The sequence below is a fragment of the Hippocampus bargibanti genome, linkage group LG11, assembly GCF_051943395.1.
Source record: "Hippocampus bargibanti isolate YZ-2025 linkage group LG11, ASM5194339v1, whole genome shotgun sequence".
Classification (NCBI taxonomy): Eukaryota; Metazoa; Chordata; class Actinopteri; order Syngnathiformes; family Syngnathidae; genus Hippocampus; species Hippocampus bargibanti.
In genome coordinates, this window is record NC_142744.1 from 7,013,300 (window position 1) to 7,041,260 (window position 27,961).

General features: G+C 40.5%; 1 protein-coding gene and 1 long non-coding RNA gene across 2 annotated transcripts in view; one reads left to right on the forward strand and one right to left on the reverse strand.

Moving 5' to 3' along the window:
• Window positions 1–321: 321 nt before the first annotated feature.
• The window catches only part of LOC148891358 (semaphorin-6B-like), a 44,599-nt gene continuing 16,959 nt past the window's right edge, over window positions 322–27,961 (reverse strand). The window contains exons 3-18 of the mRNA XM_089007441.1: window positions 25,591–25,714; window positions 23,927–24,038; window positions 22,673–22,733; window positions 22,528–22,590; window positions 18,743–18,841; window positions 18,559–18,649; window positions 18,257–18,376; window positions 15,839–15,927; window positions 15,536–15,753; window positions 14,158–14,289; window positions 13,939–14,088; window positions 13,619–13,795; window positions 12,251–12,391; window positions 10,914–10,991; window positions 8,328–8,389; window positions 322–5,536 (exon numbers count right to left, since the gene is read on the reverse strand). Coding sequence (XP_088863567.1) covers window positions 4,554–5,536; window positions 8,328–8,389; window positions 10,914–10,991; window positions 12,251–12,391; window positions 13,619–13,795; window positions 13,939–14,088; window positions 14,158–14,289; window positions 15,536–15,753; window positions 15,839–15,927; window positions 18,257–18,376; window positions 18,559–18,649; window positions 18,743–18,841; window positions 22,528–22,590; window positions 22,673–22,733; window positions 23,927–24,038; window positions 25,591–25,714 — 2,700 coding nt within the window. The 3' untranslated portion in view covers window positions 322–4,553. The remainder of the gene's footprint in view (window positions 5,537–8,327; window positions 8,390–10,913; window positions 10,992–12,250; window positions 12,392–13,618; window positions 13,796–13,938; window positions 14,089–14,157; window positions 14,290–15,535; window positions 15,754–15,838; window positions 15,928–18,256; window positions 18,377–18,558; window positions 18,650–18,742; window positions 18,842–22,527; window positions 22,591–22,672; window positions 22,734–23,926; window positions 24,039–25,590; window positions 25,715–27,961) is intronic.
• On the forward strand, window positions 10,948–26,497 carry LOC148891359 (uncharacterized). The gene is made up of 4 exons (XR_016116360.1): window positions 10,948–11,086; window positions 12,271–12,417; window positions 18,294–18,447; window positions 26,408–26,497. It is a non-coding gene; the product is annotated as an uncharacterized LOC148891359 (long non-coding RNA).

Genomic DNA, 27,961 nt, shown 5'->3' on the forward strand with positions numbered 1-27,961 from the left:
TGCTTCTCAGTTACTGCACAGCAAAATGCCAATGAATAAAAACATGTTCTCTTCCAATCGGGATGCTAAGAAAAACATCTTTATAATCATTCAGTCAGTTAATTGACAAACAGAGTGACAACCACGAGACTTAAAATATGTCTGTGTAAGCTCTCAGTCGTACAGGAGTGGTCCATCGATGAAAAGGATTCTTCAGCCGTCATCTGTACTTTTTTGAAGGTGTTGGACGTTTCGCTCCTCATCCTAAAAGCTTCGTCAGCAAACTAAAGTTGTGTTGATAATTCTGGCCATATATATATATATATATATATATATCTCACCACTGTCCATTAGGGATATACATAGGGCCAGAGTTACCAGCACAATTTTAGTTCGCTGACGAAGCTCTTCAGATGAGGAGTTAAAGGTTCGACACCTCCAAAGAAGTACAGATGACAGTGGGAGAAACGTTTTCATAGAGAGACTTAAAATAAAATAACAAAACAAAACTTGATGACAGATGTGACACCAAACGCCATCACAGCCTTTCAGTCCACAGTATGTGTCACATTCATCGCACGGGTAATGATAAAGAGCATTGAGAAAGTGTCTGTACATCTATTTACAGTTTTCAACAGTGTCGCTTGCATCGCTGCGGATGCGCGTCAACAGCACAAGTCCACGTGGAACAGAAAAAAAAAAAAACATTCGGCGCATAAGGTCAAAGGCATATATCTCACATAGCATACTGCAATAAGTACGACTTCAGTCAGCGGTCGCTGACTAAAATGGTCATCGTGGCACTTAAACACGACATTTTTATTTTATTTTTTATTTTTGCGCTTTTGTAAACAGGCAGAAGTAAAACACTGAAATGACACTGGCAATTAGTGTATGATGGTGATACAGTGATCCTTCGCAACTTTGCGGTTAACTTATCGCGGTTTCAGTATATCGCAGATTTTTTTTTCAGGGGAAAAAAATGTTCAGAATTAAAAAAAAAAGTTTTGTACATGGCTATGGGTTGATTGATTCCCAGCGCTGACGTCGCCCAATGACAGCACGATATCTCATGTGTATTTTCGTCTATCACCGTCTATCGGTCCCCATTAAAGGACAACCAATGCCACTGGACAAGTTGTGTCCATAATTTGTAAAATCACTTCAAATGATTTCTACTGAGCGTATTTTACAAAGATTCTACTGCATATAGCTATATTTTACGTTTTAAGACTCGCGCTGAATATTCAGGAAGTCTTGTTTTTGAGTTGGTGACGATGCCTGACGTCACGTCTGGAACGCCCCTGACCGAGAAAGTTGATGGAGAAATTAGAAGGAAAACACATAGATAACGTGATGGTGAATCGTGTGTTGCACCAAGACTACTATTTGATACTAGTTGACACAAATTATCAGCAGACAAATCAGCCCATTTCCAACGGAGCTTGGGCGCCATCTTGTGCATTTTCTGGGACACTACAATGGAGTCCTGACGGCTCAAATTGATACACAAGTACTTCTTTAATCGATTGCAAACATGTATGCTTTCCTCTTCAGAACTATTTGAATCATATTCATAACTGGATGAGTAACAAGAAAGCATCTTCTCCGAATTTGAAGCCATTCTTTTGATTCTAGAGCTAGGCAAGACGTCCTGGCGTGACGTCACGAACAAGGGGGCGGGACCTTCTGAAACTCGGCATCTCCAAGGTTATTTTGAAGTAGTTTTGGGACACTTAAACTAATTTTTATTGGTGTTTTGCATTTGACGAAAAATATCAGCCTCGTGTTTTGGGTATTTTAAATGCTATAAAACGTTTTTCTGATGTCAGTTAGGAAACAAAAAAATGCTGTTGGTTGTCCTTTAACAGTGTAAAACGAGGGATTACTGTACTTGATTTTACAGCCAACTTTTAATCATTTACTTCATAGCGAATGAAAAAAACATTGAGAAATAAAAGGAACACTTAATTGATACATCCTTAGAGCCCACCGAGTTATTACACTGTAATGACCAAACCCCCAAACACAAACTTGATTTCAAATCCTGCTTAAAATAAAAATACAAAAAAAAAATGGAAAAACGCCATCACTGTCTCATCCCACTTTAGTAAATTTCCTCCAGACAACTCCAAATATGACTGAAGTAGTGTTTATGTCTGGGAATGTTCCTGATGGGATGACTGATAATTTCCTCCGGGATTTCTCAACCAAGTTCCTGGAAACTCCTGGAGAGGTCTGCGGTGAGACCCGAATGTGATACTGGACTTAATGTCCTAAAAGTACTCGATTGGAATGAGGCTTCAGCGGGAACGAGGATGAATTGTTATTGACACTTTAAATAGGTTTGCTAATTCGGGCCTCTTCCACTTCGACTGGGGCATTATAAAACAGGGGGGGGGGGGGGGGGGTTCGAGGGCTGAATTGACACTTTGGTGTACTTAACAACAGGCAGGTGTGTGTATTTATCTTATTTTACATTCGTAGTAAAATGCTGAAACGACATTGTTTGCATTCAAGCTCGAACTGAAGCTTACTATGTACACATGAAGCATCTTATCGGCGCTCCCATTGAGGTCATTCAAAGTAAATCGGCTTTAACAAGGCATTTCTTTTATCTGATCTCATCTCCATTTTTAATTTAATTTAATTTAATTTAATTTAATTTAATTGTATTGTATTTCAATTTATTTCATTTTATTTCATTTCATTTTATTTCGTTTTATTTTATTTTATTTTATTTTATTTTATTGTGTTTTGTTTTATTTTAGTTTATTTCATTTATTTTATTTTATTTTATTTTATTTTATTTTATTTTATTTTATTTTGTTTTATTTCAGTTTATTTCAGTTTAGTTTATTGGGAAATCATCTGTCAGTCTCAAGGCTCCACTGATATAAATGTTGACTCTTTCATGGGACTTGGCACTTTGATAGTAACAAATTTATAACCCCATTTGCCTTTCTGGGGGCATTTCTATTACCCCTTTTGGCATTGGGGTTTCCATCACGGCCTGTCACTTTATTTTGCATCACATTTTACGAGACCTTGAACCTCTGTTGGTGTTCCTGGGGAATGTTTTTACGAATTAGAGCTGGGCTGTGTTTAGTAATGTGGCATGGATGACTATGCGACGCGTGCAAGAAGATGGGGCCTTCCTCTATTGAGCTCCCCAGTATACATCAAACACTTAATAAACTCATTCACTGCCATTCACGAATTTATTCGGGAATGGAAAATATGACGTAGAGCGCCATTCTTGAATTTGCATGCTTGGGTGCCGAGAAAGCACTGGCCATTGCCTCTGGCAATGTTTTTTTTAATTTTCCACAAGGTGGCAGCATTTCTCTTTTTCTATGTTAGTGCTTTGTACCAGCTTCAGCTGTTGTTCAAGCCCTATATATGTACCAATATGTATGTATATCATTGTATTTTGGACAGCCACCGTTATTTCAAGCTCGTATAAGTTCAGATCAATATAATTTAGGAATTAACTCTTTCTTTCTGATGAAAGAAGAGGGTCTAAGGTTTCTAACGCTGTATTGAATGTTTATGTCGTCCTAAAACTTAATATTTTGTGGGTCCTGGAATTCAAGTGACAATGACAAAAACCCTGGCACCGCAGTGGACAAATTTTTGTACTGTAAGAGCACTGGCACGGATTGGAATTGAAGCGGATTTACGTGGGACAGGAAATGTGAAACAGTCTCTTTTTTATCAAATGGACGCTACAGCTTTGTGTTTGCTTTCAACATTTAGCTTGTAGCAGACATGCACATTTCACCATGACGTCACTGATCCACTGATGAAAAGGATGCTTTGATCCTCTCTTCTTTCATCTAGAACTGTTTCATATGAAAAAGAGGATGCGGAAAGTGCTTAGGATTGAATGGCTGTCTGTGGCTTTTGTGTTGTGTCACATTATTTGTGATTTAGGTTTTGTTTTTTTTTTTACTTCAAGATGGCGCTGTAAGAGTGGCTGCCTTTACAGCAGCTCTTGTGTTTTGTCTTTCTACTTCTTCCTTTCCTTTCCTCTTACTTTCATCACTTTGCTACTGTGAAATGTCAATTTCTCCACTGCGAGACAAATAAAGCCTCATCGAATCCAATGCAAAAATAGCACTTCAGTTCGCTGACGAAGCTTTTCGGATGAGGAGCGAAACATCCGACACCTTCCAAAAAGTACAGATGACGACTGAAGAAACCTTTTTTCTCAATCCTGGGGATTTGTTCGTTTTCTTCCCTTGGCATGCCTCCCGTATTTCTCGTGCCCTCTGCCTGCAGCCCTGAAGAGCGTTTGGCAGGCGAGGAAGCTCCGCAGTGCAAACACAGCAACAACCTCCGTCCATACGACCAATTAGTGCGAGCCAGTAAAAAGATTGGCCGGCGCAGTAGCCAGTGGGATCGAGAGCCTCGCCACCGGGGAGGGGTCGCCTGAGACAGAGGGGCTTGAATGACAATGAAGGATAAAGATCCAAGGGAGGATGAGGGGTTGGAGGGTGGGGGAGGGGGTATCGGATCAGGCTCAAGACAAGTCAACGGGAGGGCGCCCGCGATTGGCCCTTTTGATTCCCTCAGTGGCCAGTCTGAGTCCTGTCGTTGCAGTTCTTCTTACTCATCAGCTGGCTGAGGTCCATCAGTTCCCCCAGTTCCCCTCGCTCCAAAGCCCCCCTCAGGAGGGCCCTGGTGAGAGCCGGGGTGTGTTGTTGGGACATGTACGGCTGACCGCCGTGGGCAGACGGGGGCAAGGGGACCGGCACCACGGCGTGGCTGCTGAGGAGATAGCCTTCCGGGGCCGGCCAGCGTAAAGGCAGAGGCAGAGGCTCGCCGCACTCCGCCGGCGCGCTAGGCGCCGAGACCACCCTCCGACGCTCGGGCGAGTCCTGGGGCGTCATGGGGTACACGTATTCCCCCGCCGACTTCCTCAGGGGGCCTTTGGGCGTCCCCTTTCCGCCTTTCTCCTGCCTACTCAAGCAAACGTACTGCTGCCGGGGAGCGTCGCCGCCTCGGCCCTCGCCGCCGTGTCGGCCGCCGCCGCCTTGTTGGAACAGTCTGGTGGTCAGATAAACCGAGGGGGGCATACGGCAGGGGGAGCCCAAACCCACGGAGCCTCCCCCCAAGTAGGTCTGGCTGGTGTCCCATCCCCCCGAGTTGGAGTCGGACAGGCGCAGGCCTCTTCGTTTCTGCTGGGGCGTGTGCTCCGGGGTGGGGAGGAAACCGGGGTCCAGCTCGCCGGATTTGACCCACCCGTTAGGCATCACAAAGAGGGTCTCGCCGCCTTGGGTGCAGGTGCGCTCCCCGCCCCCCTGCCGCGTCACGCTGAGCACGGAGCCCCCCATTCCGCCGGCGTTACTTAACAAGCCCCTTTCTCGCCGCCGGATGGAGGACTGCGCGGTGTTGCCGTGGCGACGGTTCGCTGGCTTATGGGCCATGATCCAGCAGACGGCGAAGCCCGACAGTGCCGCCCCGATGGTGAACGCCGACACTGCTGAGGCCACCAGGAGATTGAGGGAGACCAGACTTTCGGGTTCAATCAGGAGGCTCTGCTGCAGGAGGCCTAACGCGGGATACAAAAAAAAAAGACAAATATATAACTTATAACAAAAACTTATCCTGCAACTGTAAAGTGACCTTGAGAGTTTTGAGTTTATTCTTATTATTCGCTAGCTATTAGCTATGTATTCGCTAGCTAATATCTTATCTATTCGCTAGCTATTAGCTATCTATTCGCTAGCTATTAGCTATCTATCCACTAGCTATTAGCCTTCTATTTGCTAGCTATCAGCTATCTATTCGCTCGCTAATAGCTATCTATTCGCTAGCTATTAGCTTTCTATTCGCTAGCTATGAGCTTTCTATTCGCTAGCTAATAGCTATCTATTCGCTAGCTATCAGCTATCTATTCGCTAGCTAATAGCTATCTATTTGCTAGCTATTAGCTTTCTATTCGCTAGCTATGAGCTATCTATTCGCTAGCTATTCGCTAGCTATTCGCTATCTATTTGCTAGCTATTAGCTTTCTATTCGCTAGCTATTAGCTATCTATTCGGTAGCTAATAGCTATCTATTCGCTAGCTATTAGCTATCTATTTGCTAGCTATTAGCTATTTATTTTTTAAAGGCGCGTTGAAATCAGAATCAGAATCAGAATACCTTTATTCATCCCACAATGGGACGAAATGGATTATTATTATTATTATTCGCTAGCGAGCTAGCTTTCTATGTATTTGAATTACTTCCGGGTTGCGTGACCGCTGGCACGTGTGGCTGCCGCTGCTCACCCACGGGAAAAAAACTTATCCTGCAACTGTAAAGTGACCTTGAGAGTTTTGAACGGTGCTTAGAAATGAAATGGATTATTATTATTATTATTCCCTAGCTATTAACTTTCTATTCGCTATGTATTAGCTATCTATTCGCTAGCTAATAGCTATCTATTCACTAGCTATTAGCTATCTATTCACTAGCTAATAGTTATTTATTCACTAGCTATTAGCTATTTATTTTTTAAAGGCGCTTAGAAATAAAATGAATTATTATTATTATTCGCTAGCTATTAGCTATCTATTCGCTGCCGCTGCTCTATTCGCTAGCTATTAACTTTCTATTCGCTATGTATTAGCTAGCTAATAGCTATCTATTCACTAGCTATTAGCTATCTATTCGCTAGCTAATAGCTATCTATTCACTAGCTAATAGTTATTTATTCACTAGCTATTAGCTATTTATTTTTTAAAGGCGCTTAGAAATAAAATGAATTATTATTATTATTCGCTAGCTATTAGCTATCTATTCGCTGCCGCTGCTCACCCATGGGGAAAAACTTATCCTGCAACTGTGAAGTAACCTTGAGAGTTTTTAAAGGCGCTTAGAAATGAAATGGATTGTTATGATTATTCGCTAAGCCGAGGTATCACTGTATTTAGTTTTTTTTATTCTTTTAACTTCAATATGGCGCCGCAGAAGTGGCTGCCTCCTGTGTTTTGTGCAGCTCCTGTATGTTGTTTTTCTACTTCTTTCTTTCCTTTTCATCTTCCTTTCATAATTTTGCAGCTGTAAAATGTAAATTTCTCCACTGTGAGACTAATAAAGTCAAATCCAATCCAATTTACAATAAGAAATCAATTGCTCGACCCTAAACCGACCCCATTGTCGAACTATTTAGCAGCCATGATATTTTAAAACACAATAACGCTGCTCCAGTGCAGCCTTGGGGCTCTGCAGGCTCCGAAAGGTTCAGCGAAGCCTGCACTTGTCACCGAGGACACAGAGCGAGCTCCTATTTTTCTTCTCTCCGCTTCTCATTTTTTCCATTGTGCGGCATCGGCGGCCGGAGATTCTCTCCATACAACGTAGCGTGACTTCAATGTTTCCACCCGTCTTTAATCACTGCCATCTGCAACCATTGCCGGAAATACTCGTCTCTTGCTCGGGAGTCACCGTGCTATTGTTTTCACGGTGCAGCCCGTGTGGCGGATTGAAATGAAGCGAATGCACTGACAGGTTGACAGGAGCTGTTTTAAACTTTGAAGTTGTGGTCGAATGATATTGTACGTGGCACACCTAAAAAAGGGGAAATGTTTCATCCTTTGGAGAAACGGGGTTCGAGTTTCCACTGAGTAAAGCTGCATAAGTCTCTCTCTCTCTCTCTCTCTCTCTCTCTCTCTCTGACTCTCCCTCTGTGTCTGTTTTTGTCTCTCAGTCTCTCTCTCTCTCTCTCTCTCTCTCTCTCTCTCTCTCTCTCTCTCTCTCTCTCTCTCTCTCTCTCTCTCTCTCTCTCTCTCTCTCTCTGTGTATCTCTGTATCTGTCTCTCTCTTTCTCATTCTCTCTCTCTCTCTCTCTCTCTCTCTCTCTCTCTCTCTCTCTCTCTCTCTCTCTCTCTCTCTCTCTCTCTCTCTCTCTGTCTCCCTCTGTCTCTTTTTCTGTCTCTCTCTGTCTGCTTTTCTCTATGTCTCTGTCTCTGACACTCTCTCTGTTTCTCTGTCTTTCTATCTTTCTTTCACTCTCTCTCTCTCTCTCTGTCTGTCTGTCTGTCTGTCTGTCGCTCTCTCTCTATTTCCCTCTGTCTCTTTTTCTGTCTCTCTCGGTTTCTCTGTCTGCTTCTCTCTCTCTCTCTCTCTCTCTCTCTCTCTCTCTCTCTCTCTCTCTCTCTCTCTCTCTCTCTCTCTCTCTCTCTCTCTCTCTCTCTCTCTCTCTCTCTTTTTAGCGGGAGGATGCAATGAGTAATTCAACCACTAGGCGGAGACTTCCATTTTCCAGCTCCATAGTACAATGGACGTTTTGTCACGTTATCACGTTACAAGGTGCATGAAAGGGTTAATTTCAGACACGATGAGCAGTCACCTACCATCGCAATCTCCTAATTGGGAAGTGGTGTTTCCGTATTCTACATCTTGTTGGAAAGGAAGCCTGCAATCACAGAGGAATCACACATCAACAGAGCAGAGAATAAATAAATAAATAAATAAATAAATAAATAAATAAATCGTTTCATTTATAAGCGCCTTTCAAAACTCTCGAGGTCACAGGATAAGTTTTTCTGTGGGTGAGCAGTGGCTGAACAGATACACGAACAGATAAATAAATAAATAAATAAATAAATAAATAAATAAATAAATAAATAAATAAAAGAATGACCAGATAAATACATACATAAACAAACAAATAAATACATAAATAAATGAGTGATCAGATGCATGACCAGATAAATAAATAAATAAAATAAACAATATAAACAATTTAAAAATAATACAAATAAATAAATAGTTAAATAAATAAATAAATAAATAAATAAATAAATAAATAAATAAATAAATAAAAGAATGATCAGATAAATGACCATATAAATAACTAATAAATAAATAAATAAATAAATGAGTGAGTGATCAGATGCATGACCATATAAATAACAGATAAATAAATAAATAGACACTTTAAAAATAATACAAATAAAACATTATTAGATAACCAAATAAATAAATAAATAAATAAATGAAAGAATGACCAGATAAATAACTGATAAATAAATAAATAAATAAAAATAAATAAATAAATAAATACATAATACATACATACATAAACAATCCTGTGCATTAAATCACTTAATCTTTAATAAAAGCATATAAAACAAAACAGGATATGATTTTGCACGTCTGGTCGACTATTTTATTTAAATTGGACTATTTGGGGAGACTAATCAATGAAACAGTGTTCCCCACATATTGATAGGTCACTGGCGGTAATAGGATCTGCCGTTTATTCTCCGATTGATTTTCTTCTCATCTCCGTGCCCAGAAGGAGGTCAGATGTCACGGTCAGCTAAGCATGTAGCGACCGAGGAGTTTTCGGAGCAAAAATGATTGATGCAATTCATTTTTCTCGGCGGCAAGTGGTGATAACCTACTGAATAATTTTGGAATAAACGACGAGACTATAAGAGCGAAGGTTTGCATAAAACATCACAAAATTATTCTGTCTGTTCCCCAAAAACCTGCACGAACGACTTTAAAATAGACAATTACACAACAATCAGCCATTGCGGGTTCATTAGGACAAGGAGCACAACACATGTTGATTTTAATCAAAATGTGCGTTATTCGTTTAGCAGTTTGGCAAGGTGGATTTATGCACTCATAAACATTTTAATCAAAATTCAGATTTGGGCTGCGTGATAGTATCACTTCATTAAAGCACTTTACAAGTAGATAAATTTACTCTTTGCCTCCTTCTCTCTCTTTTTTAAGGCCTGTCGGACTTTTATATTTGTTTTCTTTATCTTTCTTGACCTTGTAGAAACCTTACCAAGCCGTTTGAATCCATAATAATTGAGGAAAATATATCTTGAGCTGGAAAACTGTGAATCGTTCATAATCAACAAGAAAATGTTTATAGCAACACCAGCTGAAAATGGCGCGTCACAGCAACATCCGTGACACTCTGACGAAGGCGGAAGTAGTCGCCGAAACATGTCAGGTATTTGAACACCTACAATACACTGTCTGTAAGTAAGGAATCTGCTTAACATTAACATAAGAAAATGTTTAATTGATTCTGTTTCTTTTTAATTCATTCACTGCCAGACGATGTGCAAAAATGTGCCCACCCACTCCAGTGCCAGGGTTTTTGTCATTGTCACTTGAATTCCAGGACCCACAGAATATTGACTTTTAGGACTACATAAACATTCAATACAGCGTTAGAAACCTTAGACTCTCTTCTATCATCAGAAAAAAAGTGTTAATTCCTAAATGATATGGGTCTGCAGTTATGTGAGCTTGAAATGGGGACGGCTGTCAAAAATACAATGCAATAATATTAATAATAATCATACATTGTAATTCTAAGCGCCTCTCATAAGTCTCATGGACTCTTTACAAGCACATACGAACAACATTTTTTTTTCTGCGGGTGAGCAGCAGCAGCCAGACAAAATAATAATAATATCCTTTTCCTTTCGGCTTTTCACAGCGAATCATTATCCTTGATATTCAAATGTTTGATTTGCAATAATAATAATAATAATAATAATAATAATAATAATAATAATATAATAATACATGTATCAAATAACAATACATACATATTGGTTTACATAGCGCTTTAACAACAGCTGAAGCTGGAACAAAGCGCTAACATGGAAAAAAGGGAAATGCTTCCCCCTTGTGGAAAACATTGCCAGCAGCCATAGCCCGCGCTTTTTCGGCACCCAAGCATGAAAAAACAAAACCCAAACACATTCTGGAATGGCGCTCATATTTTCAATTCCCGAATAAATTTGTGAATGGCAGTGAATGAGTTTATATTTCATTGGCTTTTGTTTCATACTTTAGTTTCCTCGCGTGCTTTCGTTGTCCTCGTTTTTGTTTCCGCCTGTTATTATGATCACCTCGTGTCAACCAATCAGCTCACTTAAACTTTTGTTCTCGAACCTTACCTGGTTCCTGGTCGAAGGAATGAGCAGGTGCTGCCTCTGGTCCAGCCACAGTACGGGTCCCTGGAGGCGAGGCAACTCCTGTGTGCAAACGCATCATCGAAAATGGAACAAAGGTGATCCAAGCCAAGCAAAACGGAGCGAAACACAAGAGGCCTGCAAATGTGGCTATAAAGGTAACTATGTAGCCGTTAATCTGCTTGGCTACACAATTCCCAAATGTCAAATATGACCCAACTGATTTAAAGGTCGAGTTCGCTACGCATGATTTGCCGTATTTGTTTTGTGAGCAGCTGGCGCACTGTGGTTTTCTTGTTTTTTCGTTTATTTATTTCCAGATTGAAATCAAATGCATAGTGTGGGAATTAAGTTCATGGTACGTGATACGTATCCAATCTCGCCCTTGCTTATGAATCTGTCTGGAAATGCAGCGGTGCCTTGACATATTTGCAAGTTTTGAATACGTTTCAGAAACACTCTGTTTGCTGTCGATGAAAAGGTTTCTTCAGCCATCATCTGTACTTTTTTGAAGGTGTCGGACGTTTTGCTCCTCATCCGAAAAGCTTCATCACCGAACTAAAATTTTTGCTGGTAACTCTGGCCCTATATATATACCTAATGGACAGGGGTGGCGGTGCCACACCTCTGCTCTGATAGGTCCCTCCGCTAAGGTGCTAATGAGGTGATACCAGAGCTAATGAAATGTATTATTATTATTACTTTTATTAATGGGGCAATCAGAGCCAGGCATAGAACATTAGCGGTAATCAGACAGAACAAAAGAAGTAATCAGATTAGCTTCAGGAGTTTACTGCTCCCCCAACCTTAGAGCAGGGACCTATCCGAGCAGAGGTCTGGCACCGCCGCCTCTGTCCATTAGAGATATATGTAGAGCCAGAGTTACCAGCACAACTTTAGTTCGCTGACGAAGCTCTTCGGATGTAGAGTGAAACGTATGACACATTCAAAGAAGTACAAATCACGGCTGAGGAAACCTTTTCATCGATGCACCATTCCTGCATGACTGAGAGCCTACACAGACGCTGTTTCCTGGCCTTTAAGTCCACCAGCGTAATTCTAATGTGTGATAAAAAAAACGACATAGATGGGCTAGTGGTGTTATCACACTTTCATTAATGAATATTTGAATTCAAACGGCGCAGCAACACATGTAGACACCCAGTATAACAATACTCACATATATCTAGAATCCACTGCGTAATACTCCACATTTTTACACCTGATTTTTGTGCAGAGTTCAGCATTTTCATTCTTCCGACGTCTCGTCGTTTCAGAAATTCGGTAGAAACCATAATAAAAAGTTCACTTGCTTTGCTTACTTCATGCAACGGGAGTACAGGTGGCAACGGGATGTGGGCACACGGACCAGACAGGACGGGAAGGCCAGCAGCAGAGTGTGGCTGGTGCGGTCCAACGTCAAAGACAAGAGCTGGCGGGCTTGCGGTGAATCCTCACCGCATCTGTGAGGAGATGAAAACATTTCCAGGTGGGTCATGTGCTAATTTAGAGACTCAAGTGATCGAACGTTGTTTTTGTCGTAGTTTATTGGAATAGGTTGACAGTTGTGATAATCGATTAATAGAAAGCAATACAAGTGATGTTGGTGCATGTTGGGGACTGTTGCATGAGCGCTCAGAGGCAAACCCGAACGACAACATGGCCCCCCCAAAAAAATTAATTACCGTATTTTTCGGTGTATAAGGCGCACCAGAATATAAGGACCACCTTCAATGAATGAAAAAAAGTTTACCAAATATAATATATAGTATAGGTTGGTGCGCAGATGCGTATGTGGAACTGCCGCGGCTTGGAATTGACGTGGATTTACGTGGGATTTACATAAAATGTGAGACAGTCTCTTTTCATCAAAGAATGTTACAGCTTAGTGTTTGCTTTCAACATTTAGCTTGTAGCAGACGTGCACATTTCACCATGACACCCCTGATCCACTGGTGAAAAGGATGTTTTGATGCTCTCCTACTTTATCTAGAACTGCTTCATACAACAAAGAGGGTGCAGAAAGTGCTTAAGATTAATGACTGTGTGTCTTTTGTGTTATTTTATATTACTCTCTGTGTCTTTGTGTTGTCATGTTATTTGTTATTTATCTATTTATTTATTTTTTACTTCAAGATGGTGCCGTGACAGTGGCTGCCTTTACAGCAGTTCCTGTTTTTTGTTTTTCTACTTTTTCCTTTCCTTTTCTCTTACTTTCATCACTTTGTTGATGTGAAATGTAAATTTCTTTACTGTGAGACTAATCAAATATAATCCAATAATAATAATAATAATAATAATAATAATAATAATAATAATAATAGAATAATATTAAGAATAAGAATAAGAATATTAAAGCTGCTGACAGTCATCAAAGTAACTTCACATACAAGACGCACCTGCGTATAAGGCGCAGGGTCATCTTTGGAAGAAAATCAAGACTTTTAGGTGAGCCTTGCACAGCGGAAAATATGATTTGAACCCCACCATTATTGAAAAGTTGTTTGAAGCTTGACGCGGTAAATGTATAATGCTGCAACAGAGAGTAGCTGATCTCGCTGAGAAGTTCTTGTTTCTAAAATAGAAGCGACCTATGAGATGTAATGGAGCACTATGCCAAGAGGTGTCATCGATCGGATATCAAGGACAAAAAAAGGCAACAACAAAAAAATCTCTTGACTACAACTCACCTCTCAGTGTTGAAACCCTCGACCTCCTCCAAAAACACACTGGTGTGCGACATCAAATCCCCATTGGGAATCATGAGAAACTTGAGAATTGTCCCTCGGGTTGAACCCAGGAACAAAACTGTGCGGTTCCTGTAGGGTCCGGCGTCAGTGTCCACCACCATTGCTGTCAGCTGGTACCTGCAGAGACAAATTGGCTGTGAAAGCACATTTACTCGACGCGGCTCAATCAAATCTATGCCCCCCCCGCCCCCATTCCGGTGCCTTGTAGAGCTAAAATTTTTCATGGCATTCAAGTTTTTTCAAGTATTTTGTCACAGTACCGGCCCATAGTTTTGACCACCCAGGGTCTGTGTCCCAGCAGTGGGACTGTCTCGTCCATCAGAGGGTGAGTTTTGACAAAATTTAACACTTCGTCTGGTAGCGTGGTGGAGGAACTAAATCGGGATCCTTGGACTGCACATCCTCCAGGTCTGGATGGAGGGGAAAAATGTAAGAATGCAGGAAAAATATCTATAAATATCTTCTATGCTGAAGCTTACCTGGGTTTTGGAACTGCTTCTTCTGGCACTGGAGTCCAAATGGACTCCGGGGATTTCTGTTCCTTGAAGCGCCCCTCGAAAGCGTGAGCCAGCTGCTGCATGTCAAACACGCACACGGCAGAACCGGGGATGCTGCCGGACGGAGAGGGAAGAATCCAGTGAAAATTATAACATTATTATTATTATTATTATTATTATTATTATTATTGGATTAGCCTTTATTAGTCTCACATTGGAGAATTTACATTTCACAGCCGCAACGTAATGAAAGAAGTAGAAAAACAAAATATACCAGCTGCTGTCAAGGCAGCTACTCCCACGGCACCTTATTATCATTTTTATCATTATTATCATTATCATTATCATTATCATTATTATGATCATTATTATTACTATCATCATCATCATCATCTTATTATTATTATTATTATTATTATTATCATAATCATTATTATTACTATCATCATCATCATCATAATCTTATTATTATTATTTCATTATTATTTTCATTATTATCACTATTATAATCATTATCATTATTATCATGACGATCATCATCATCATCATCTTTTTTATTATTATTATTATCATTATTATCACTATTATGATCATTATCATTATTATTACTATCATCATCATATTATTATTACTATTTATTATTATTATTATATTATTATATTATATTATTATATTATTATATTATTATATTATTATGGTTGCTATTCTTCTTCTTCCACTTCTTCTTCTTCTTCTTCTTCTTCTTCTTCTTCTTCTTATTATTATTATTATTATTATTATTATTATTATTATTATTATTATTATCATCATCATCATCATGATTATTATTATCATTTTATGATGATGATGATTATTATTATTATTATTATTATTTTGTTTATTTATCTATCTATTTATTTATTTATTTATTTATTTATTTGTGAAGTGCGGGGAAAGAAAAAAGACTGCTGCCTCTCTGATATTGTATTCTGATTTGGCTGCAAGATAACTATATCATGTGTTCAGTATATGACCTTGCTGAAGAAAAAAAATGGACAAACACATCTACGAACCATCAAGATATATTTCTGATGTTTTTTTCCCCAAATCATATCTGTCAATATTCTTCAAGTGCTTGTCCGGTCTACAAAAGAATTAACGTTTCCCCTTGACATACATTGTCTGGAGCGGTTTTGAATCAATCTAAATCAAATGACTTGAAATGATTAAACCTATCGATGTGTGCAGATCTTTCCAAACAGTCCAAGATGACTGGAACAAATTTGGAATAAACGTCACTATTCCAAAAATCTTGCACGTCTTTAAAAAAAGACGCTCATTTGTTTTAACCAACCCCCCTTTTTCCAAACCGTCAGCTTACCTGTTTGGGGGTGTCGAGAAAAGTCCCAAAATGACATCCCGCCCTTGCATGTGAATAATGCCGCTTGTGGCGTGGAGGAGGTTAAAGTAGAAATGCGAGTCTCCCGGCACGGAGCAATTGAGCCGAGCTTTCAGGAAGGTGGTCCACTGTTTCTCGAGAACACGTTGAGAACCGCCCAGGTCGGATTTACACACGCGTGCCACGCGGGACACCATAACCTACAATAAAATGGCGGCGCACGGTAACAATTGGGATGAATGACATGAAAATTCAGAAATAGTGTACACGAATGATAAAAACCACCTTTTCTAGATGATGAAACTCCATGGCCATTTCTCGGAAGAAGAAATAAATGTGAGAGCCCCATTCCATGGCGCTCACAAAGTAAGGCTCTAGATGAGGACGTTAACAGAAAAAAGGCAACATGAGGACATCTCCATCTTTGTATTTATCCTTTTTTTGTCCATCCGTCTCCAATTTCCATTGACAATAACGATATTATGTCTGTACCATTGATTGCCCAACGCTGTGCGACGAAAGATCATCAGGTGTGCGTGCGTGCAGGAAATGATCCCGTTTTACTTGATTAGTCTGAAAATGATCTGTGTAATTTTGCTCATCTATGCCGGCAACGTAGAGTGACTGTCAGAACAATTATCTCCAAATCCGCTGCATGGTACAAGGCACAATCACTATAATGTAATGTACTGGTGTCAAAGTCAAGGCCCGCGGGCCAAATCTGGCCCGCCACATCATTTTATTCGACCCACAAAAGCAAATCAAGCATGTCAAGTTACATGATGCTTGCTAAAGTCTGAACCAAAATGTCAAATTGTGCCATGTAAACCATAATAATACTCATTATTTTTTACATTTGAAAAGTAGTTATTCATTCATTTGTGGTGTGTTCTGTATGTAATATGTGGAGGGCGTTAAATATTCTAATGGCTTCCTCAAATTTATACAATACAACAATATCCCGGACATTTGCGGCTCCCAATTTATGAATTCAGCTCTTCACAGTTTTTTTTAGGGGGGGGGGGGTGCTTATTTACTGCTTTTGTGCTGAGGCTGTCATGATCTGGTTGGCGACCAACGGGGGGCGCTGTCGGCCCCGCCTACACCTGCACAGGTGCTGGTCGTCCCGATCAGATTGGCGACCAGCGGGTAGCGACGTCACCCATGCCTGCAGCCTCGCAGGTGCTGGTCGTTTAATCATTGACACTTAAAAGGACACCCGGCACGACCATCCGGTGCCGGTTCATTGTTTGTTTGCTGCTTGTTTGCTGCATGCATTGTGTATGTGTTTGTTTAACCTTGGCAGACTTTTACTTTTGGTCTTCTTTTGCTACTTTGTATTTTTTCCATTCAGATGATTTTGATGTTTTACATTTTGTTCCTGCTGACCTTTATTTTAATACAATTTGTCAAACAACCTCCTGCTCCCTCGTGCCTGCTTTTTGGGATCCGCACCCGCCATCACCACCTCGCAAACCGTGACAGAGGCCGGAGCACTGTCTAATATAAAAGTACTGCTGCGGCGCCATCTTGTGGCATCAAGAAACTATGTTGCTCTCTTAAACTCATTCGCTGCCATTCCCAATTTTTTTTCCCGGAATTGAAAAGTGTGACATGGGGCGCCATTCCCGAATTTGTTCACATTTTGTTTTTTCTTGCGAGGGGTGCCAATAAAGCGCTGGTCAGACCTCTGGCAATGTTTTTCCCTTCCATGAGGGGGCAGCATTTGTTAAAGCGCTATAAAGAATCAATATTGTATTTTGGACAGCTGTCCCCATTTCAAGCTCAGATAACTCCAGACCCATATAACTTAGGAATTTACTATTTTTGTAGTGAAAGAAGACAGTCTAACTCTAAGAGGTTTCTTACGCTGCCTTGAATTTACAGTAGTTTCCGCACTATAAAGCACAGTGAAAAGCATTCTATTTTCTCCCAAGCCTTATAATCCCTTGCGCCAAATATATGGATCAGTATTTGTAGTTCTTGGATAGCATATTTTCAAATGTTTTTTCAACTAATTCGTTGCCATTCCCAAATGTATTCGGGAATTGAAAAGTGTGACGTTGAGCGCCATTCCCGAATTAGTTTTTTTCTTGCGGAGGGTGCCGATAAAGCGCTGGTCAGACCTCTAGCAATATTTTTCCCTTCCACGAGGGGGCAGCATTTACCTTTTTGTCCATGTTTTGTTACAGCTTCAGCTGTGGTTAAAGCGCTATATAAATCAATATGTATTGTATGTTGTACAGCCGCCCCCATTTCAAGCTCAGATAACTCCAGACCCATATAACTTAGGAATTAACTTTTTTTCGTAATGAAAGAAGACAGTCTAAGGTTTCTTATACCTAATTTAATGTTGATGTAGTCCTAAAACCCAATATTCTGCGGGTTATGGAATTTGAGTGAAAATGACAAAAACCCTGGCACTGGAGTGGACAAATTTTTTGCACCTCGTCTGGCACGGAATGAGTTAATAGAAAAGTAATTATTTGATGTAATTCTGTGCCATCTTTAGACAATTATGAACATATTTCCTCACAGATATTTTTTTACATTTGCAGTGCAACATTTTTTTTCCTGTCCCCCTAGAATAATATTTTTGTTTTTTATATTCTACATGTAAGCAAGAACAACTAGATAAGACAAACATAGTTTATGTGACATTTGGAGGTGACAATTTTGATGTGTTGTGTTGTGCGAAGATACCTCTGAACCATTTGGAATCATGTTTGACCGTGCGCAGGGCGGGGCTGTCGCCGAGACTGCGATAGATCACCGCATCGATGGCCAGGAAATCTGTCACGGTACCAGTGAAAAGACTTCCATCTGGGAGCACCAGCGGCGAAAGATTAAGAAGACCAGGAAGAAGGAGGAAGGTGATGGAGAGATAGGACAAGGTCGGTGAGATTAAAACCAAACGAGCAATTCCGCGTGAGGCGTGATCATAAATCATGTGAACGAGCAAACATTGTGTTTGCAGCTGGTGCGCTCAATATCCCAAATAATACCTGCAAATAATGCCACGTTGGCGTGCCGTGGATCATACGGGCAGCGCGCCATCCCGCTCACGGGTTCACCCACCATTTCTAGAGTATCTCTCTTGAAACGCGGAAGGAGAGGGGGACATGTCTTGAGACTGAGCAGATAAAAATGCAAAGAGCAGCTAGTCGACAGAGATTGAAGGCGACTCACGGTGTAGTTGGCGCACAGCGGGTTGAAGGCGTTTGTTCCGCACACAAATAGGCCTCCGTGCTGCTGGAGAAGAACCTTGACGAAATTACGGCATTCACCCTGCGGAAACATACAATCAATCAGAGAATGGCGTCATGAGTTGGCGGCTTGAGCTAATAACCAATCGGGAAATTACCGTGTTTTCCGCACTATGAAGCGCAGTGAAAAGCATTCCATTTTCTCTCAAGCCTTATAATCCACCTAATACAGGTAACATTCGATTTACGATCAGCTCGACTTAGGACCACCCGTACTTACGACCACGACCTCCAGACACTATTTAAAAAAATAATAATTCTACTCCTGGCACCGCAACAAGCTAGCAGGCCGGCACCGCGTACGACAATTTTGACCAGCCAACCAGCAGCTCACTCTCACACAGCAATTTCGACTTACGAGCGTTTCGACTTACGACCGTTTGGTCGGAACGGAACTCGTTCGTAAGTCGGATGTTACCTGTATACAGATCAGTATTTGGAGTTCTTGGATAGAGTATTTTCAAATATTTTTTAACTAATTCGCTGCCATTCTCAAATGTATTCGGGAATTGAAAAGTGTGACGTGGGGCCCTAATTCCGAATGTGTTCAATTTTTGCTTTTCCTTGTGATAATTCTTTCTTGACTAATTCTTTAACTTCAGTTAGACCAGGTCAGGATTAACCACTGGCATAGGGGACTGGTATTAAACATTTTTTTATCACCTTGAAAGTTGATTACCGCCCTTGCACATGAGATAAGATCTGAGGATATATATAAACTAGATAGACTAGAGTCCCTTAGTCCCATTGCTCCCTCGTCGTGTGTTTATTTCCCCGACACCGCATTCGATAACATTTATCGGGACTTATTCCCCCTTTGGTGTATAAAAATAGGCTTCTTATATTTTTCCAATGACGACATGATGTTGAGACCGTGATTTATCGAGATCTTGGTGACAGCAGCATCGAGGGATTCACAGGAGCGCGATATTCCCCTTCATTGCACCCATTTCAAGGAGTAGTTTAGCCGTTAGCTGTCATGTTTGCTAAAGGAATGAGTGCGCTGTGTCTCCTGCTAGCCTGAAAATTTACTATCCAAATATTCTTTACCTTGTCTGACACACAGAGGCAAGATATCATATTTTCAACTTTTCAATTTCTACTTTTTACCTTTAACAACATATTTTTTGCTTCCTACTTAAGTACGCAGTGGGAGTACTTCAGTCACCTCTTGCAGAAAATGGCGAAATGTGGAGAACAAATCTTAAAAAGAATCCTGAGAGGAAATAACACTCTCAGCCTGATTCTGTGAGCTTTCTTCAAGGTGAAGGGCTGTTGATGGATCGGAAATTAATGAGACGACTAGGGGAGATGCAACTCGACACGTCTAACCTCTGTGATTTTAACAACACCGTTAAAAGGCTTGAAGGAGCAGCGGTGAGAAAATTAAACTTTCAACATAGCTCCGCACAAGACGGCTGAGAAAGCACGTGTACAACGTGGATCAAACTAGCCTTTTAACACAGAGACAACTGCGCTGCTGCCACCTGTGCCGAGTCATGGGGAAAAGGAAGATTGATTAACGAGGACTCCATGCAAATTTCCCCCCTAGTCTTTGTAGTATAAGCTAAACTGACACACCGGTAAAACGTCCACACACTGGCACAGCTAATTAGATCCCATGCAAGGTATTTATCAGCCCGAGAGGTGTTTCCAATCATTTCCTTATCTCGCTACACAAGATGGCCAAAACATTCTAATGCTACAGCAACCTGGCCAGTTTCAACATTTCCCTTGCTGTAAAATATTTTTCTCATAACTACAAAAAACACCATTCCAATAAGGTGCCTTAGGATATGATACTAAATCATCCCGTGCTTCTTTTTTTATTTTTTATTTTCCTCGCCTGCTTATGCTCACTGTGAAAAAGCCTTGCAGCTCATCTAATATAAGTCAACACAAATATCCTATCCGAGCTTTATTTTTTTTCACCGTTCAAAACAACCCTTTACCGAATATTTCTCGAAATCAATCATTATTTTCTTGAAAAAACGCCTATCACTCAAACGGAATTCTTGCATGATTCGCATGATTAAATCTGAAAAATATGCGACCAGCGGCATGTGTTGAGTTGACCTTGAAATGAGCTCAATGGCCTCGGTCGTCTTGCGTGTGTGCCACTCAAAATCAATGCGGTTACTGAGTCGACACATTCATGCTTGCGCTTGTTCTTCTACCTCTGACATATTCCATTTCCATCTTTTTATGTCATGTTTGTTCATCCAGGAAAACATCATCACCGTGTGGTGAATAGTCAGGCCAGCGAAGGTCTCCTCTGCTCGCTAAAGCGCTATCAGAAGCTAAGAACATAATTTCTAATTTCTCATATTTGTTTCATGCCGGTCCGCAACATGACTTCCTTGCGAGGGAATTTAAATAAAGACACTAATATTATTTTGAAACTTAATTGTGGAAAATGTAGCTGCGTTACAATTTTATATAATATAATTTTATATATGTGCGTCAGGGTACAGGCCATAGCTAGCTAGTTAGCTAACTACGCCATGTTATGATAGAAATTAATTGAGTAATACCAATTAGCAGTTGATTTAGAAAACCTTGAAAGGACTACGATTGTGGGAAGGAAGACTTGTGTTGGACGTGACGTGATTGGATTGGATTGGATTGGATTGGATTGGATATGCCTTTATTAGTCTCATTCATTCATTCTTCAGGACTTGCTGTACCCTCTTTGTGATGACATGAATACTAGCGGTATTAAGAAGTAGCTTGAGTCAAGGCTATCAAACGAAACACTCGTCGCTAGCTACAGTGCTCTGCCTCATTTTTGTTCATTCTGCCTCATTTTATGTTCACGAATATGTTTTGAAACTTAATTGTGGGAAATGAAGCTGCGTTGTCTGGGTACAGGCCTCGCTAGCTAGCTAGCTTGGTAACTGTGCCATGTTGTGATAGAAATGAATCGAGTAATACCAATTGGCAGTTGAGTTGGAAAACCTTGAAGAGACTCAAATTTTTTATACAGTCGGGAAGGAAGACTTGCGTTGGACGTGACGTGATACTAGCGGTATTGAGAGGTAGCTTGAGTCAAGCAAGTAGGCTCGGCTATCAAATGAAACACTCGTCGCTAGCTACAGTACTCTGCCTCATTTTAGTTCGTTCTGCCTTATTTTATGTTCACTAATATGTTTTGAAACTTAGTTGTGGCAAATGAAGCTGCGTTAATTGTCACGGTACAGGCAGTCAGCTAGCTAGCTTGCTAACTGTGCCATGTTGTGAGCGAAAAGGAATCGAATAATACCAATTGGCAGTTGAGTTGGAAAACCTTGAAGGGACTATCAAACAAAACACTCGCCACTAGCTACAGTGCCTCATTTTAGTTCATTTATTTTTATCTCCCTGAAGCAATGTTTCGATCGCTATTCTATCCTGTAAACAATTTTCCATTGCCGCTTTTATTAGCAAGACGTCACAATCCGTTCCCACCATCTCATCTATCTTCTTTTGTAGTATTAATGATGTTTCCTTTGTATTCTACACTTTAAATCTGTCCCAATGGCTCTGGTAAAAAAGAGCTTTCAAGTCTATTGGTAGGTTTTTACTTGAATTCAGGTCGCATTTTATTTCCTCCATGTTTGTTTGAATGACGTGAGGAGCCGCTTGTTCGATGACATGAATTCATATGTAAAATAAACAAGGTAACAGGTGTGAAGTGTATCCATGCAGATGGTGTTGATACCACAATACCTCATGTTTCCCCTTCATTCGGCACACTCGAATGTCATTTTTGTTGGATTCCCATGTCCGCTTCTGAGGAAAAGAGAATAAGAACTAAATAATGCTCACGAACGACTATTCTTTTTGTGATTTTGTTCCACAAAATGAGCGTTACCTTGCTGTAGAACATCTCATCACCAGCCATGTTGTCCAGTTCCACCCGATATAAATCATCTCTAGAACCACAGAAAAAAACAACTTGTCTGTGCTTTTATTTATTTTTACATTTGTCCTTCACAATGATTTTTTTTTCACGTATCACATTTTGCCTTTCACATTTAGTTTTGTTGAACATTAACTTCAATCCCGTGAAGCAGTTTAAAAAAAAAAATAAAAAAAATAACAAAGAACCCCTAGCAAAGCAAAGTAGCGCTTCCAATAAACAGCTACGGAAACCAACTCAGATATACTGTATTTTCCGATGTATAAGGTGCACCAAAGGCTTGAATTTCTTCAAAAGATGACAATACGTCTGTGTCCGCTCTCAGTCGTACAGGAGTGGTCAATCGATGAAAAGGTTTCTTCAGCCGTCATCTGTACTTATTTGAAGGTGTCGGACATTTCGCTTCTCATCCGAGGGGTTTCGTAAGTGAACTAAAATTTGCTGGTAGCTCTGGCCCTACATATATATCCCTAATGTCCAGAGGTGGCGGTGCCAGACCTTTGCTTGGATAGGTCTGACACGACAAGAAGTATCGATGACGGCTGAAGAAACCTTTTCTTCAAATGACCTTGCGCCTTATACGCTTCAGTTGTTGTTAAAGCATTATATAAATCAATATGTATTGTATTGTAACATCTCCTGGTTTTTTTACATTTTATTTGTATTTTTTGGGGGGGCTTCTGGTGTTTGCTTTGTTCACACAATCTTTAGGGTTGTTCATTGTTTGGTCCGCCATTTTGTTTCAGGTCTCAAGTACTACTAGCTATCTATTCGCTAGCTATTAGCTATCAATTAGCTATATTTTCACTAGCTATTAGATATATATTTGCTAGCTATTAGCTATCTATTCGCTACATAGCTAGCTTGCTATCTATTTGAGTTACTTCCAGGTTAAGTGAACGCTGGCGCCTGTGGCTGCCGCTGCTCACCCACAAAAAAATTTTATCCTGTGACTGTAAAGTGACTTTTAGAGTTTTGAAAGGCACTTATAAATAAAATGTATAATAATAATAATAATAATAATAATAATAATAATAATAATAATAATAATAATAATAATAATAATGTATTATTATTATTATAATATTATCATTAGAGCAAAAAAGTTCTACAGGGACAGCAGATGGAAGCATCAAACGAAGAAAAAAAAAAACAAAACGTGAGCGCATCAGTCACACACAGTTGGTGCCGGTTGCCGTTAGTTACCTGGCTCCTATGTAAAGCGTTCGATTGACTTGTAGAACCGTTTGGATGTGCAGATCCTGTCTCTGTGCTGAGCGGTGAGCTCTGCCCAAGAACACTGGATATCTTCTCATCACTGAAACGGGGCGAAAAATAAAATAACTACGCCGGAGTCGCAAACAACCTCTGGAAAAGCTCCGTTTAATAAAACGCTAATTGATGCCATGGTGCTTTTTTGTATTCAAATGCGGAGGCTAGTGAGTCGTACTGTCCATAAATACATTGATATCCTATCGGTGTTTATCAGGTGGCCGTTCTAATGAAAGCGAGCTTGTGATCGTTATTGTAGTCGGAAGATATTAGCGCTTACTTTCTCTTAATGAGAGAAAACAGATGAGACAGAGAAAGGAAGTGGCTGAAAGAGAGCGATCCAAAGTTTCAGAGAGGTAGAAAACGGGTTGAGCTCATCACCAGGAGACGTGTAGGAAAACGTCTCATTGTCCTTGACTACGGGTCAGTGGGAAAGTGATGAAGTGATCCATCTCCTCAGGTCTCTTTCCTATTTTTCGCTTTAACCTGAACTCTCTCTCTCTTTCTCTCTCGCACGTCCAAAATGTCTCTCATTCCTTCATCTTTATCTCAAAGGACAACCGACACCCCCGGACAAGTTGTGTTCATAATTAGTAAAAGCAATTCAAATGACTTCTACTGAGCGTATTTTACAAAGATTCCACCGCATATAGCTATATTTTACGTTTTAAGACTAGCGCTGAATATTCAGGAAGTCTTGTTTTCGAGTTGGAGACGATGTCTGACGTGACGTCACGTCCGGAATGCCCCGGACCGAGAAAGCGACACACAATGCATTTTGGGTACTTTGTTTGGTCTGAAAACTTCATGTTGATGGCGAAATTAGAAGGAAAAAACATAAATAATGCCATGGTGAATCGTTGTGTGTTGCACCAAGACTACTATTTGTTACTAGTTGACACAAATTCCCAGCAGACAAATCAGCCCATTTCCAACGGAGCTTGGGCGCCATCTTGTGCATTTTCTGGGACGCTACATTGTAGTCCTGGCCGCTCGAATTGATATGGGAGGACTTCTTTAATCGATTGCAAACATTTATGCTTTCCTCTTCAGAACTATTTGAATCATATTCATAACTGGATGAGTAACAAGAAAGCATCTTCTCCGAGTCTGAAGCCATTGTTTTGATTCTGGAGCAAGGCAAGACGTCCTGGCGTGACGTCACGAACAAGGGGCCGGGACCTTCTAAAACTCGGCATCTCCAAGGTCATTTTGAAGTAGTTTTGGGACACTTTAACTCATTTTTATTGTTGTTTTGCATTTGACTAAAAATATCAGCCTGCATGTTTTTGGTATTTTAGATGCTATAAAACATTTTTCTGATGTCAGTTAGGAAACAAAAAAATGGTGTCGGTTGTCCTTCAAAATCCAAACCGATTCTTATTTTCTTTCCCTTCTTCCATTTTTTGGGTTCTTTTGCATCATAAAGGTGTGCTTTATACTTCAAAATAGAGACTGTTTCCCAGAGTATTTTTTAATGCAGCCAAACTGCAAGACTGACTTTTGACCCGGGATTTCCACATGTATCACGGGGCCATACATCAATGCGAGACGAGCACACGCATTACGCACCAACACCTAGACACAAGGACACATACCCTCCACAGGGACGTAGCTGAGTGGACTGGGCTCCTCTGGGAATGAGCCATCAGCCAAATGAAGCAGCAGGAGAAAAAATGTGAGAAGAGGACCCACGGTTGCCATGACAGCAGAATACATGCGCTGTTAAAAAAGTGAGAGAGAGGAGAACAAAAACAATAATTTTGTTTTGCATTTTGTTTTTCTTTTGGCACATTTTCTCAACAAATATACATTTTTATGTGTTTATAAGTCACAAAGAGGGTGCTTACTTTTGCTTAATACATTTCAAAACTTGATACAAACGATAGTCACATTATCATCAACTAATGTTTTGGCTATGTTTGCTGAACAGCTAAAAAAAAAATCCCTTTTTTAAAAAAAAATCACATTTTTTGTTTCCTAAGTGACATTAAAAATGTGTCAATGCATCTAAAATACCCAAAACACGCAGTATATATTTTTAGTCAAATGCAAAACAACAATAAAAATGACTTAAAGTGTCCAAAATCTGCAAAAAATTGAGCTGCGAATTGGGCATTTTCAGAAAGTCCCGCCCCCAGTTCGTGACGTCACGCCAAGAGGGCAATCGATTAAAGAATTTATTCCGTGCCATTTTGAGGCAACATTGGGGTGAAATGTCTCACCCAAAAAGAGGCAGAAAATGGCCACCGAGCTCCTGTGAGGAATGAATCAGCCCGTTTCCACAGGCTTATAAATTCCTTACATGGAGGTTGGACGCCCTCTTCTGGCTCTTTCTGGTGCAACACGAGGTTTTCAGACCAAACAAGCATTGACGTGATGGAAGGACTGCTACAATGTTTCCTTTTTTTTCAGTCAGGGGCGTTCCTTCAGTGACATCACGTACGGACTCGTCACTAACTCAAAAACAAGACTTCCAGAATATTCAGCACGAGTCTTAAAAGGTAAAATATAGCTATATGCACACAACTTGTCCGGAGACGTCGGTTGTCCTTTAACTGTCAATTGTCAAAAAAAAAATAGTGCTACGACAAGGCAGATGAATTATTATATTATGCTTGAGCTGAAAAAAATAAACAGCCTTTGGTGATGTGAATTTGTCTGAAGCAGCCACGCTAGCCCGAAGGCCAAGTCCACATGCTATGTCTTATGGCGAACTTTGTTCTTATTCTTATTTTTTATTATTTATTATTCTGCTTCCTTACTCTTCTGCCTATCGCTCTGTGATGATCTCGCGCTTATAGCAGACAAGGATGCATTCTAAAGTGGTCACACCAACTGACTTTCAGAAGGGATATTATATTTTTGATGAAGTAGGTATCGCTAGCTAACTAATAGCATGTCGCAATTGCGCCAGCAAACCTGACAGTTTCTGCATATCTCTCTGGGATGAACTCGCGCCTAAAGCAGACAGCGACAAACTCTAAAGTACAGTAGTCATGCAAACCGACTTTCAGAAGGGAAACTATATTTTTGGGGAAGTAGGTAAAGCTAGCTAATAGCATGTTGCAAACGCACCAGCTAACCTGACAGTTTCTGCCTATCTCTCTGCGATGATCTCGCACTTATAGCAAACAAGGACGCATTCTAAAGTGGTCACGCCAACCGACTTTCAGAAGGGAAGATATAGTTTTGGGGGTGTAGGTATTGCTAGCTAACTAATAGTGTGTCACAATTGCGCCAGCTAACCTGAGAGTTTCTGCCTATCTCTCTGTGATGAACTCGCGCTAATAGCAGACTACGACACACTCTAAAGTGGTCATGCTAACTGACTTTCTGAAGGGAAGATATATTTTTGGGAATGTAAGTATAGCTAGCTAACTAATAGCATATCGTAATTGCGCCAGTTAACCCGCAAATGATGTGCTAAAATTCTGAACTGAGGCCTGGATTCACTCCACGTGATCTTTCAGAACAGGATTTGAAATAGGATGGATTTGAATTAGGATATAAAATTGTAAATTTACCAGGCTCCTTTTTGTTTTTTAAACACAAGTAGTTGTACTTGTACTTGACCCAGCGTGTCTTTTGAGCGCATGTTTGCACGCGTGCTGATTGGGTCACAAGTGCGGCGGTGTGACTGCTGCCACCAAGCTGCCGGCAGCAAGAAAAGCTGATGTGTTTCTATTGTTGCGTTTAAGTATAATAGAGCTCTATTGTCAAAGATGTCACTCCATTGTCAAAGTACGGAAATGAAAGAGGATTCTCACGGCCATAAAACACACCGCGGGACAAAACCTGTCATAGGCTACAATGGCACTTTGCGGTGTAGCGTTCCTATCAGTGATGGTCCTGCTATGTGAACATATGGAGGATTTATTTTGGGGTAATCTGCCACAGAAATGGGCGGCTTTTCTGAGTAGAAATGGTGGAAACAAGAAGGACAAAAGTCAAAATGAATTGTGTCTG